We start from the raw sequence: 13,467 nt of genomic DNA on the forward strand, positions 1-13,467 counted from the left end.
TCGCTCGCGTAAAACGGGAAGTCCAGGCTCGAGTCCCGATTCGGGACAAATTTTCACTGTCATCATTCCAATATACAGCTGACAATGGTTCATATTCGCTACTGCGAAAACAGTCCCCGTTATTTTCATGGAAATTCAACTGTAATAAACTTCATAATTGACGCTGATGTGCGCACTGACACTCACATGTCAGATGTGAACGACAGGCAGAAGGGTTCATTTCTAGAAGAGGGACAGCGCGGGCCCGGTAGACGTGCACCTGGGCTTTACAGGCGCACTGCGAACGCGGAGACGGCGTGCGGCGTTGTTTGTCGCAGCGTCTGCTCTTCCGGCGACGCCGGCGTCCGCTGCGGCGACGTCTCTAGGGGCGCGAGGGGCGAAGCGACGCCGGCAATATCTGTCACTTCCAGGGAAATGTATATTGTCGCCGCAGCGCCCGCGCGCTCGCCGGCCCGGGGGACGGCAGCCAGCCGGCAGAGGGAAGCCAGAATTCGCCCGCGCCGTAATATTTCAGCGGTAATCTTATACCTGCCGCTGCCGCCCGCCATATATAAGCGGACGGGATATTTCTCCGGCGACCGCCTCCTTCTTTCCCTCGGCCTCTGCCGGCGCTCCCGAGGCAGGCCAGGTCGCTTCTGCGCGCGTTATTGTCGACGCCCGAAGAAGGGGTACGGAGCAGAACAGAACCGCGCCAGAACAGAACTCGACTGCGCCACCAGCCGGCGTCGGCAAGGCGCGGGGCGGAAACGGCTTTCTCGGATTCCGCGGAACTATTTCTGGCGGAGGGATCGCCAGGCAAGGGCAGGGGAGGGAGGCGGGCCAAATCCCCTCTGGGAACCACGTGCTCGCTGTGGTTCGGCTAATAGGGGAAGTCGGGGTTGCCTGACTGCCTCTCAGCGGCACGGCATTCTTTCGTCGGCGGCGCTGCGTCATCCTGACTGGTCTCTGCGCCAGTAAACACTCCCCTGAAATTCTCTGCGTGAATCCCTTGGGCTGGACTAATTCGAATCTTCTTGCGATACAAATAATGACGGTTATGTTTGTTCTAACAGAATCTGAATGTGGCTTACGCATCTTCCCAACCAGGTTTAGAGGCAACTGGCATAACTTTCTTGAAAAGATGCAGCAAACAGCCATTTTTGTAGCTTTATTTATTTGGAATAAAGGATACACAACTACCTTCCTTTTTGATCATTTCCAGTTTCTCAAGCGATCATTCTTGTATACGTCTAAGTTGTCGAGTTGGAATTTCGCATCAATGACCGATAATGACAGATTCCAGTTCGGCAGCTTGGCTGTACACAAGAATGAAGACTTGAGAACAACATTGCGACTCCAAAACTACTAGGAAAAGAATTAACTGTAGCTATGGAATTTGCATTCAGAAAGCAAATATCGGTTGGTTATAATCAAAGTGTATCTACTCACAGAAGTCCAGAAAAAAGGGCTCTGAGCACTATGGGACTTAACATCTGAGGTCGTCAGTCCCCTAGAACTTAGAACTTCTTAAACCTAACTAACCAAAGGACATCACACACACATGCCCGAGGCAGGATTCGAGTCTGCGACCGTAGCGGTCTCGCGGTTCCAGACTGAAACGCCTGCAACTGCTCGGCCACAGCGGCTAGCAGAGGTCCAGAGTTGGCTATAATTATCGTATGGCAGCGAAACTTGGTACTCGTAGAAAATGCGTTAAAGCGGAACTGATTTGCCTTAGAAAAAAGCTGGTTCCAGTTTTGGCCACCAGATGCAAATCTGGCTCTGTTAATGCAAGAAATATGTATAGAAATGTTACAATATATCATGGACTAGTCGCAATTTAGATAATTCGTTCAGTATGAGCGCCTAAGACGATGATGAGATGCCGTACAGGCCCGATTTACACCTGGTGGCCAAAATTGTAACTAATTTTTTCCAGCATGTATCGGTTTCGCATCAACGCACTAGCGTATCTACCTAGTTCTGCTGCATATGACAATTAAAGACCGCACTGGATTTCAATGAGTACCTGCACTTTAATTGTAACTACCTCACACCGTATTATCTACGGACTCACATACAGAATTTTCATTCGAAAGTAATGGAGAAGATACTGAAAAGAGATTTGTGCCAAGACGCCTTTCGGTCTTCGACCATTCGACCACAAGGCGAATGACGCCCTGCATCAGTGATGACAAACTATTGTTTTCTGCGTGCAGAAACACGAAAGAAAGACCTACAGATAACAGAGTAAAAATAATCTGTAACATTCAAATTGCAGTCGACAAAAACGTTGTATTGATGAAGAAACAAGTGCAGTACGCCAGTTGCTTGGCGTCAGTAGAGGTGCATAAAGGTGGCTGGTTGTTGTATTTCTTAAAGTAATTCAAAGCCACGTTGCTCAGCCACCATTATCATGCATAAATTAAAATAATCGCAGTCACGATGTACTTCTACTGTGAATTTCATTTCAGTATGCATGGGTTTCTTAAAATCATCGAAGATCTTTAACTTTGTATAGGTAGTTTCGACGTTAATATCTATTGCACGGACATCTGGGGTCCACACTGTTTTTTGAAAGACACCAAACCGTTTAAAAAAAAGTTCTATTTTCGAGTTTCGTAACAGTAGATGTATTTATGTCTATAGTTCAGAGTTTCTGACACATGTGGTTGTCTTGATATATCACAAATAATAGAGACTTTCCAAGTGATAACTCAACATGGATGGGATAAAATTGCAGGCATGCATAAAACGTCCAAACAGGAAAATAAACGCTGTGCTTTTGTACTTCCCCAGTTTCTTCTCATTTTCGCAAAAGTTTTCTTCTCGTCGAGTCTGTTCAATTATGTCAATTTACTTAACATAGGATACAGTTCTATACCACAGTCTTCTACACATCTCCGAATTTCGCCACGCTTCGTCTGTAGCGATCATTTTGTCGTTTTAGACATCGCTCTCTCCCCCTTCTGTTTAAAATTTATTTCGTTTATTTGCCTTGAAGTTCATTTTGCATTCTTCATAATCACCCGCATTTCATTACTTTGTATTATAGGAATATCTTGATGAACTCAGCAGCCATATCACAAACTTTTGCTCATTTGTGCCTCTTCCTGTGCGTTTTTCTTAAAGCATTTTCGTGGACGTTTTGACCAATGCTGGATGTCACTAGAGATGCCTAATGAACCAATCATCAAACAGCCGAATCGAGGTCTAACGAATCACGCACGTACCCAATCCTTTATTTATTTATTTGCAAACCTCAGTTAACGTGACATTTCAGTGATAAGAAGGGCCTCCTGTTGCACAGAAAAAAGTAATAACTCTGGTATGAAAGATTCGTATCACTTACGAATTTTGCAGAAACAGTGACAACACCATTTTATTAGAAGATGATGTAATTCATAAATTTCGACGTCACCGTAATCTCTTCTTTAATGTTATCGAGGTTTATTACAGGTTTTCATCTGATAGAATTTCAAGGGAAATATGAGTATTATTATTGTTCTGACAAGTGCAGACCCATTATTGCAGTGAATTAAGTTTTGTTGTAAAACGTTACTGAGATTGTTAACCACTGAAATCCCCTACGATGGACTCTGTTATTCAACTTCGGTTTCACGCCTCCTTTGTAAATAATGCTAATTTCTCGACTGTGTCTTCAGTCAAAGCCAGGTCGATCTCTTTCATACGATGATCATATAAACATAGTTTTCAGTATCCTTTTTGTGTATTTTTGATTCATGGCGCACCTGCTCTTCTGCAACATCCGTGTTCGTGTTAAACAATGCAGCCTCACATCTTGCCGACCTGCGGGTCGTAAGACGACTCTTTCGTCTGGAAGTGACGGGCGCTGTGAGAGACGGCGATTGGTGTTCCATTGTGCCGGGCTTGTTCTCCAGGCACCGGCTGACGTCACCCCCACTTAATCTAGCGGGCATTAACACGACCAGGAGCGGGAGGCGGCGTGGCCTGGGGTCCGAGGGCCAGCTTCCCCGCTACAAACACGTTTCTTATTCACTGCGACATGGTGCCGCGTCTACAATACGCCGTAGGTCATAGGAGCGTGGCTCATAATGTTGGTTGTAGGTCTTGGCTACACACACACACACACACACACACACACACACAAACAAAAGCTCTCATTAGAATTGCTGAAGCTGCATAGTTTCATAGAATTAAGGAAAAAGTTATACGTTGGAGATTGGGAGGGGGGAGAAATATGTGAAAAACTGCAAAGTCATAAGACGTCTTGAAATGATAATAAGGACAAGGCAATGAGAACAATGCTATTTCGATGCCTGTAATGAACTGAGAGGTACACTACGAACAGGTGCGTGGGATCGGTGAGTTTTAGGTCACATACACCGAAGAGCCAAAAAATCTGGTACACCGGACTAATGTTGTGTAGGGTCCCCGTGTGCACGCATAAGCGCCGCAACACGATGTCGTATGGACTCGACTATTGTCTGAAGTAGTGCTGGAGGGAACTGACACCACGAATCCTGCAGAGCTGTCAATAAGTCCGTAAGAGTATGAGGGCTGGAGAACTCTTCTGAACAGCACGTTGCAAGACATCCCAGATATGCTAAATTATGTTTATGTATGGGGAGTCTGGTGGCCATCGAAAGTGTTAAAGCTTAGAGGAGTGTTCCTGGAGCCATTCTGTAGCAATTCTGGACGTGTGGGGTGTCGCGTTGTCCTGCTGGAATTGCCCAAGTCTGTCGGAATGCACAGTGGACATGAATGGATGCAGTTGATCAGACAGGATGCTTACGTATGTATCATCTGTAGACGTATCAAGGGTCCTATATCACTCCAACTGAACACGCCCCACACCATTACAGAACCTCCACAAGCCTGCTGATATGCAGGGTCCATGGATTCATGAAGTTGTCTCCATAACCGTGCATGTCCATCTGCTCGATACAATTTGAAACGAGACTCGTCCGACCAGACAACATGTTTCTAGTCATCAACAGTCCCATGTCGGTGTTTACGGGCCCAGGCGAGTCATAAAGCTTTGTGTCGTGCAGTCATCAAGGGTACACGAGTGGGCCTTCGGCTCCGAAAGCCCCTATCGATGATGTTTCGTTGGTTCGCACGATGACAGCTGTTGATGGCCCTGCACTGAAATCTGCAGCAATTTACGGAAGGGTTGCACTTCTATCACACTGAACCATTCTCTTCAGTCGTCGTTGGTCCTGTTCTTGCAGGATCTTTTACCAGCCGCAGCAATGTCCGAGATGTGATGTTTTACCGAATTCCTGATACTCACGGTACACTCATGAAATGGTCGTACAGGAAAATCCCCACTTCATCGCTACCTCGGAGATGCTGCGTCCTATCGCTCATGCGCCGACTATAGCACCACGTTCAAACTCACTTAAATCTTGATAACCTGCCATTGCAGCAGCAGTAACCTACCTAACACCTGCGCCAGACATTTGTTATCTTACATAGGCTAGTCGGAAACGGATAGTTCGACCAGTTTAAAGAACTAAGTAAGGGTAGAAAGTGGGTGCATTACCTCCTCCAGCTGCCGCGGCTATATTCCTTATCGACTGCCTGTTTAGACCGCCTAGAGAATGCGACGAGCTTACGCCTGACTGTCGTCTGCCTTGTCCCACTCCCGAGCGATTCCTCTGCTGTCTCAACGCCGGCCAACTATTCCTGTACGGCCTGCGGGCTGCCAGCTTGGCTGCCTCCGCATCTCTTCAGCCGTGAGTCACTCTGCGGCGAACCTCGACAGCGTTTTTGTATCTGGCCAGCGGCAACGATTTGAGAATCTCACATCTGAGATAAGCACTCATTTCGTCTGACATCAGAGACCCGTTATCCCGAAACATCATTATCTGAACCGAGAGGTTGGCACGATAGGCCTATTTGCAGACGTTCTTTGTCATAAGGCCCAGACGTGGAGATCGTGCCGATAGTTGCGCTTGGAATGCAAACGTACCGGAGTTCAGACATTTCTAGGTTTACTTAAGCTGTTGTGAATTTTTAACTGTCGTAGAGGATATTAATTATTCCGTTAAAATTCAAAACTTTCGTTTGAATTTCACTGTGTCGTTATGTACTTCAAAATTGTAAAACGTCACATAACTTCAGCTCTCCAGCAACAGTCAGAAAAACCGCGAAGAGCAGCTAAAAACGATGGCAACACACACATATTTGTTTTTTTACTGGTCTTAAATGTTCTTTTGATACAGTAGCATATCGGATTTAGTGATCTTTTACATCTGGTCACCTGTATGACAGACACAGGAGACTCAATATCAGGATTTCAGTCGACGATTAGAGACGAGTTGCATGACGAATAATCCTTTAATAAAAGTGCTGTAACATATAGTGAAGTAGTGAAAGCCTTAAGCAATTGATCTCTTTTAGTTCGGCTTTCTGGAGGTGGGTAAGTAACTAATAATGAAGTCACAGCTGATCGGTAAATTTTTCCTTTAAAAGGAAATAATACTTCTTTACCATGTCACCAACTACCTTAAGACTTCAACCTGCACATGCCCCAGGAAGTGATAAGAGACTCACATACTGCTACTAAACAGATAACACGGAATGCCAAACAAAATTAAGGATCAATTACATGACGATCAGTTTGGTCGTAGGACGCAGTTCTGACGTTGCACTCGATAATGGAAGAAAGACATAAAAAAATAAAGACAAATCCATAGCGTATGTAGGCCTAGAAAAAGCCCTCGATAATGTAAAATTGCGCAAGACTTTCGAAATTCACACAAAAGTAGGTGTAAGCTGGAGGGAAAGATTGTATACAGTATGTAGAAGAACAAAGAAGGTAGAATAAGAAGAAAGATTGAGAACGAAGTGGCCTGATTAAGTAGTGTGGTACACAATTATCCAGCCTTTCTCCATTATTGTTCTATCTGAACAATGAAGAAACAATGACTGAAATCGAAGATAGGTTGAGCAGTGGGACTGAAATTTGGGTTGAATGGGTATGAACGATAAGATTCGCTGATGACATTGCTAACTCAGTGAAAACGAGATGGAAATACAGGTCATACTGAACGAAATGGAGAGACTACTGAGCGCAGAATATGGAGTAAGAGTAAATCAAAGGAAGACGAAATTGATGAGAAGTAGCGGAAATGAGATTAATAGTAAAATTAACATCAAAATTAGGGACTACGAAGCAGACGAAGTGAAGGAATTTTGTGACCTTAGAAGCAAGATAACGTGTGACGGAGGAGGCAAAGTGACAATGAAAAAGCAGACAAGTACAGGAAAATGTGTTCCTGACCAAAAGAAGCCTGCTATTATCAGACATACGCCTTAATTAGAGGAACAGATTTGTGACACAGCACGTCTGTAGCACAGCATTGTATGGCAGTGAACTTGAACTGTGGGGGGAGCTGAGAAGAAGAGAACTGAAGTGTTTGAAATGTGGTGCTGTAAAAGGATGGTGAGAAACACGTGGACTGACGAATGACGAGGTTCTCCGCAGTATCGGCGAGAATAGAAACATTGGGAAGCATTAACAAGGTGGGACAGGATGATTGGACGTGTGTTAAGAAATCATGGAATAACTTTCACGGTACTAGATGGAGCTGCAGATGGCAAAAACTGTAGAGAGCATCCAGGAAATAATTGAGGGAGTTTTTTGCAGGTGCTGCTGTGAGACGAAGAGACTGGCAGAGGAAAGAAATTCGTAGTGGGCTTCGTGAAACTAGTCGGATATGTAATGACACTCCAAACATAAAAAAACCACTCACGGCGTGCAGGTGATACCGTGTAGCCGGTCGGAGTAGCCGAGCGGTTCTAGGCGCTACAGTCGGGAACCGCGCGGCCGCTACGGTCGCAGGTTCGAACTCTGCCTTGGGCATGGATGTGTGTGATGTCCTTAGGTTAGTTAGGTTTAAGTAGTTCTAAGTTCTAGGGCACTGATGACCTCAGCAGTTAAGTCCCATAGTGCTCAGAGCCATTTGAACCATTTTTTTTAAAATCAGGAATGCTGGACTGATATTTGAGCCGCCGTCCATCAGGGAAACGAGCCCAGTGTCCTACCACTGCACTGACTCTCTCGGTGGTGTAACTGTTCCTCTCCTGCAAAATTTCATGTCATTTCTGCAAGAATAAGAGCTACTGATAACATTGTAGAGTTCTCTATAATGTCGATGCTGTTCTTCCATGCAAAACGTATGACTTTTTTGTGAATTACAGGATACTTGACGGATGATGCTGAAGCTTCAGCCAGAGCGACTTGGTTAATACTTGTTATTTGATGTACTGAACACTAATGAAGGTGATCTCACGCCCTAGGATCCTCTGGTGGAGTGGGATCGTACTGGAGCGCCTTGTCTGAGAGTGATTAGCTGCTAGTGACTGAGTGTGTTGGCCTGCCGCAGGTGCACGAGCTGTGCGACAACTTCTGCCACCGGTACATCAGCTGCCTGAAGGGCAAGATGCCCATAGACCTGGTGATCGACGAGCGGGAGTCGAGCAAGCCCCCCGAGCCCATGGGCTCCACCAACGGCGACGGCGGCGCGCGCAGCACGGCTGACTCCACGTCGCACACGGACGGCGCCAGCACCCCCGACGTGGTGAGTACCGCTGCCGTCTGCTCTCCCGTGGGCGTCCCGAGGGTACTGCCAAGAGCGGTACGTGTGCCGTAGGGCGAAGACGAGCGCTTCAACCAGAACAGCCGACATCGTGGAGTGAACTTTGCTGATATGAACCCTTTTGATGCCACGATATGAGTTTTAAATGCGGCATTACTTCGTGTCTTGTACATGGCTAATACATTTGTAACGCTTACCTGCGAGCGCGCATGCTTCTGTGTGTGTGTTTGTTGTGTGTGTGTGTGTGTGTGTGTGTGTGTGTGTGTGTGTGTGTGTGTGTGTGTGTGTGCGTGCCCCCATGCGCGTGCCTGTTTCTCAAGGAATTTTCAAGGATGATTGGCATCAGTTCTGAGAATTTATGGGCTTAGGGCAGAAGCTAGAAGACTGGAAAACAGAAAAAAGTAAAATGAAGTATGGTTAAACTTGCTTTACGTGATGTAAGGATGCCTGTTTTCAAATACAAATAGTCCGATTCAGAATGGTATTTGCATATTGTGGGTATTTACCTCAGTTACTCAGGTTGTTGGTAATCTTTTTTATTCCATTTTGGCAGAAATGGGACAGCCTCACTGCGTATCTCAAATGCACTACTCGCCACAGTATAAAATTAACGTTACATGCCTCAAAGTTTTTCTTTTTGCGTGTGCTGAAGGTCAGCTTATTTCTTTCCTTCAAACTGTTGTTTTTTAAGTTTAGCGGACCTGGCGCGTCGTTGTATCCCAAACGCGCTGCCTGCTAACTGTAATTTCACAGTTTAAATGTCAACGAAACACGGCCTCAATTTTACTTTGCACTTATCGTCTGTCAGTCAGCGCTTAAGACTGACTTACCTCGGAATATGACGTGCTACCCACCAGTAAACGACGTTAATATAGTTTTTAACTCCCATTCTTACTTAGCTTGTGTGATTAGAGAAATCTAAATCGGTGTTGGCTGTCAGTAAATGTCGCCCAGATATATCTTCAATACTTCGTTCAATACGGTTTTGCTTTCAGAGTTTTGCACGACTCCAATGTATCGGATTCTCAGAACGTAAATAACACTGTTGTAATTCTGTTAAGATTTAATTCTTTGACAATATCATCGCAGAATGTAGAAACTATTACCTTAACTACTGACAGAGCGTCTGCACGTTTCTGTCTTTAATGTTGCTATAGTTGCGAAAAGTGTTTAATCCACGATTGAGAAATGAATCTCTGCTATTACTGTGAGAGATATTCTTTTTTGATATTTGCGTCACCTCTATAAACGAATGTGTCTGAAAGAGCGTTATAATAGAAAAGTAGGAAGTATGTCGTCCGAGTTTTTAGAACACTCGCAATTTTTTTTCTTATTTTTGCTCCTTAATCATACAAACCATATATCAAAGTTTGTATTACCTATGACAGGCGCTCGTCTTGTTAGAAACGATCCTTGCTCCATACCCCTTGGATTAGCTCATTCGCAGGTGTGCAATACACACAACATTATTACTGTTTTGTTTTTCTGCAAATAATTGCAGTAAAGGAAAGAATATCCCTTATACGGCCTTAGAGGCACTTGTGAAACGCAGCCGTAAGTATCCAGTCGACACGTATATAGCAAGCAGGTGGTAATGAAACGAGCAAAATGCTCGGAAGCCGACGCTCACGTCCCACCTCGGACAAATCCGCAGACGTGTCGACTCGCAGCTTCGGAGTTGGCTGCGAGATTCTTCTGCTCGTCGCGGAAGGAATGCAGACGCGTCGGCGAGCTCTGGGGCAGCCATGTTTTTTTCCTCGGAGGAGGAGAAGGAGGAGGCGGCGCTCGGTAATTGTCGAGTTATTGATCGTTATTTTAGGCCTGGCCCCGGGCGACCGCGTGTTGTATTGGATCCGAAGGCGCGCGGGCTCAGCTGCGTTTAGTACCACCCGTACGCCGCATCGCTGCGCCACGTCTGTTGTTCTCACTCCACGCGTCCTGGAGGCAATGTGTGCACTTCCTTGGCTCTGATAGCTATAATGGCAAATGGGACAGCAATACTACATCTCTCAAAAGAATTCTGCTCCTGAAGTCCCTTATCTAACGCTGCACTACCCCACACTTTTTTCCCATTATGATTTTTTAAAGATGTTATCGAGGTTTAACAAGAAGAAATAGACTTCCAGAATATTTTCTTTTCTTCCTACGGCACTTGAATGCTATATGCTTGTACAGTACAAAGCTGAAACGGAGATAAATAAAATGAGGTAGTTGGGAGAAGAGAATTACTTCACAAAAAAAACTTACTTATATTTCTGTGAATCTATTCGGTATTCAGTTAATCATAGTCATTTCACGGGAAAAAGGCAATATTGAAACAGGTGGGTTATCGAAGAGGAGGAGTGACTAGTCTGCAGAATAAATGCTACCAGAATCGATGTGCCCTTCAGGTGCTTAATTATCAGAAAATTAGCAGAATTTTTGACCTTGGAATATTGAATTTTCAGTCCTGCCCCTACCAGCATTAATATTCTGCTGTATTACACAACTTTATGCAAGGCGATATCAAGTAATTTATTACTACCGTATAATACGATTCTGGTTCATAATGATTACATCACAAAGAATCTTTCACGTACGGGTGAAGAAAACGTTGTAACTGCGTCCTGATTCTACTAAAGTGCTCATAACCAAAGGTTGATGGTTTATGAAAACAACTGTTCACGGAAAAGCGCTCAGCACCAAAAGCATTCCCTAATAATTTCATGTGTGGCTTTTGGAGTCTAGCTTTTGCGGCCGGTAGTATGGAATTGAGGCACAGTCGCACAGTCCTTTTTGGAGAATTAAAATATTACGCACATTCCCAGCCACATGCATCTTCCGCTGACAAATGTTTGTCAGTTGTAGAAGTGACATATGATTACTAGCAAGTTCTATTGCTCACACCTTCTATAAGTGACAGGTCCAGAAAACACAATGAAATAGAAATAACAGGGTGTTGTCTTGGAGAACTGTAACATGATCATTAAATTTCTCCCAGTCACTTGACTTGTTATGTTGTGTATTTCGTTAACACAAAATCAGCAGGACTATTAGGATGAATTGCTTCTTGACTGTTACTGGTTTGTATTTATTACGAAGCATCGTCAGTGACGAAGTTATTCATTTACTTACATGTGAGACCAAATTTCTAGAAGAACAAAAGTGTAGCGAAACGAAAGTTAGAGCACAGACGTGTTTTTAGATACATCGATTAGCATTTGTTTGACTCAGGGTTTCAAAGGACCTCATATTCTAAGTATAGGTCATTCAAACTGCGAATACCGACGTAAAGGCATGGAAGCCAAGAAAATGTGTAAGGTCGTAAATGAACGTATCTTTTACCTTGGGGTCAACAGAGATTGAGCTAAATCTCAGTTGACAGGGTAGACGATACGGGCATCGCTTTTGATTGAATTATCCAGGCATTTTCTCGAATTACTTGACAGTAATGATGGAAAACTCATATCATGATATTTGATCAAGGGACTGTCAACCCGTTTCTCGTGAATGGTTGCTTTGACCACTTCAGCTATCCGGGCACGATCCCTGATCGACCCAAATTTCCAACTTATTCAAGCACTGTTGATGTATTGAGCCCTGCCCATTACCACCATTACTTGCAGAGACAGCTGGTTCCCTTATACGTTCGGGTTTGTTCGTTTATGTGCCCTGAAAAGATCAATGGCCGTCTCGCCCTATATGTTTATTGTCCGAAACTACACAAAATATGAGAGAGAGAGAGAGAGAGAGAGAGAGAGAGAGAGAGAGAGACAGAGATTGAACAACAGCCGTAAAACTGTTGTTTCTTAACCCCAAGAAACAACTCACTCGATGCGAATCCAAGGCGACCTTCTGGACGGAAGAATTATTGCAATTTTACATCCTCTTAGTAGCTTAAGACTGCACTTTTGCGTAGTGCTATGTGGTGATTTCGGCTGGCGGCTAGCAATAGCTAGTTGCGATCCCCACTGTCAAGGCTCCGTAGGCCGCGGGCCGTTACAGCGGCTCCTTGCGGGATTCCTTATGTCATTTGCATAGGATTTCTATTTCATTCGCGCGCCACGCTTAATTCAATTGCTTGGGGTCGGGGGCGGGCGCAGCGTGAGCGATGCCGGCGGAAGTTTTTGAACGCTTTCGGCGAGATTAGGGAGGGCGGCGCGTGGGCCGACGCGCTGGGAATGCGCGGAGCGGTCGCCACTTGGCGGCCAATTTGCCGCGCGGTTGCTTAGCTGCCACCTGGCTCCAAGGACCTTTACCTCACTCTCATAAGATTATGTGGAAATTTGTCTGTGGTCTCTAGAAGAATTTTACCCTGTCACACTCGCATGGCTCATACGAAATAAAGAAAAGGTGGAGAATTTTCTTATCGAGTTCTGCAAAGAAAAAATTGGATGGATGAGAGTAGACTAGAGCACTGGCGGTTCCGTACAAACTTAATAATGTATATAGACAGTTCATCCATTCCGGGAATCGACAATATTGACAATTTTTGCCTGTTATTATCATTGATACTGGCAATAAGGCCTACATCGCTCCCAGCGATTCCAAAACTTTCTAGAATGTTTCAGTTTCAAGTTTGAAGTTGGATAACAAATGAAAAAAGAAATATTTTGTTCATGTGATGTAATTACATATTAACAGTTTTCGTGTTTTTTTGCATGTTCTTGTACGGTGTATACTTTCTTAATGCCAAATTTCACGAATCTAGGCCAGCGAGAAGTATCATACCGAAAGCGTAAGCTGGTCAAATATCCACGAAAAATCTTTAGAAATCTATGAATCCAAACTGACCAATTTACTCGTCCGGTATATTGCTCGTTTGACGTCTAAAACATAATTTCATCGTTGGCTCGTGGCGTAATATGGGCTTAGGGAGAGGTTGAGTAAACTTGAAGAAATCATTCCGGCATAAACT

The 13,467-nt window shown here is 44.6% G+C and overlaps 1 protein-coding gene across 1 annotated transcript in view; it reads left to right on the forward strand.

Moving 5' to 3' along the window:
- The window catches only part of LOC124795688 (homeobox protein homothorax), a 1,001,790-nt gene that overhangs the window by 199,886 nt on the left and 788,437 nt on the right, over positions 1–13,467 (forward strand). The window contains exon 6 of the mRNA XM_047259768.1: positions 8,358–8,552. Within this exon, the coding sequence (XP_047115724.1) occupies positions 8,358–8,552 (195 nt within the window). The remainder of the gene's footprint in view (positions 1–8,357; positions 8,553–13,467) is intronic.

The sequence above is a fragment of the Schistocerca piceifrons genome, chromosome 4, assembly GCF_021461385.2.
Source record: "Schistocerca piceifrons isolate TAMUIC-IGC-003096 chromosome 4, iqSchPice1.1, whole genome shotgun sequence".
NCBI classification, from domain to species: Eukaryota; Metazoa; Arthropoda; class Insecta; order Orthoptera; family Acrididae; genus Schistocerca; species Schistocerca piceifrons.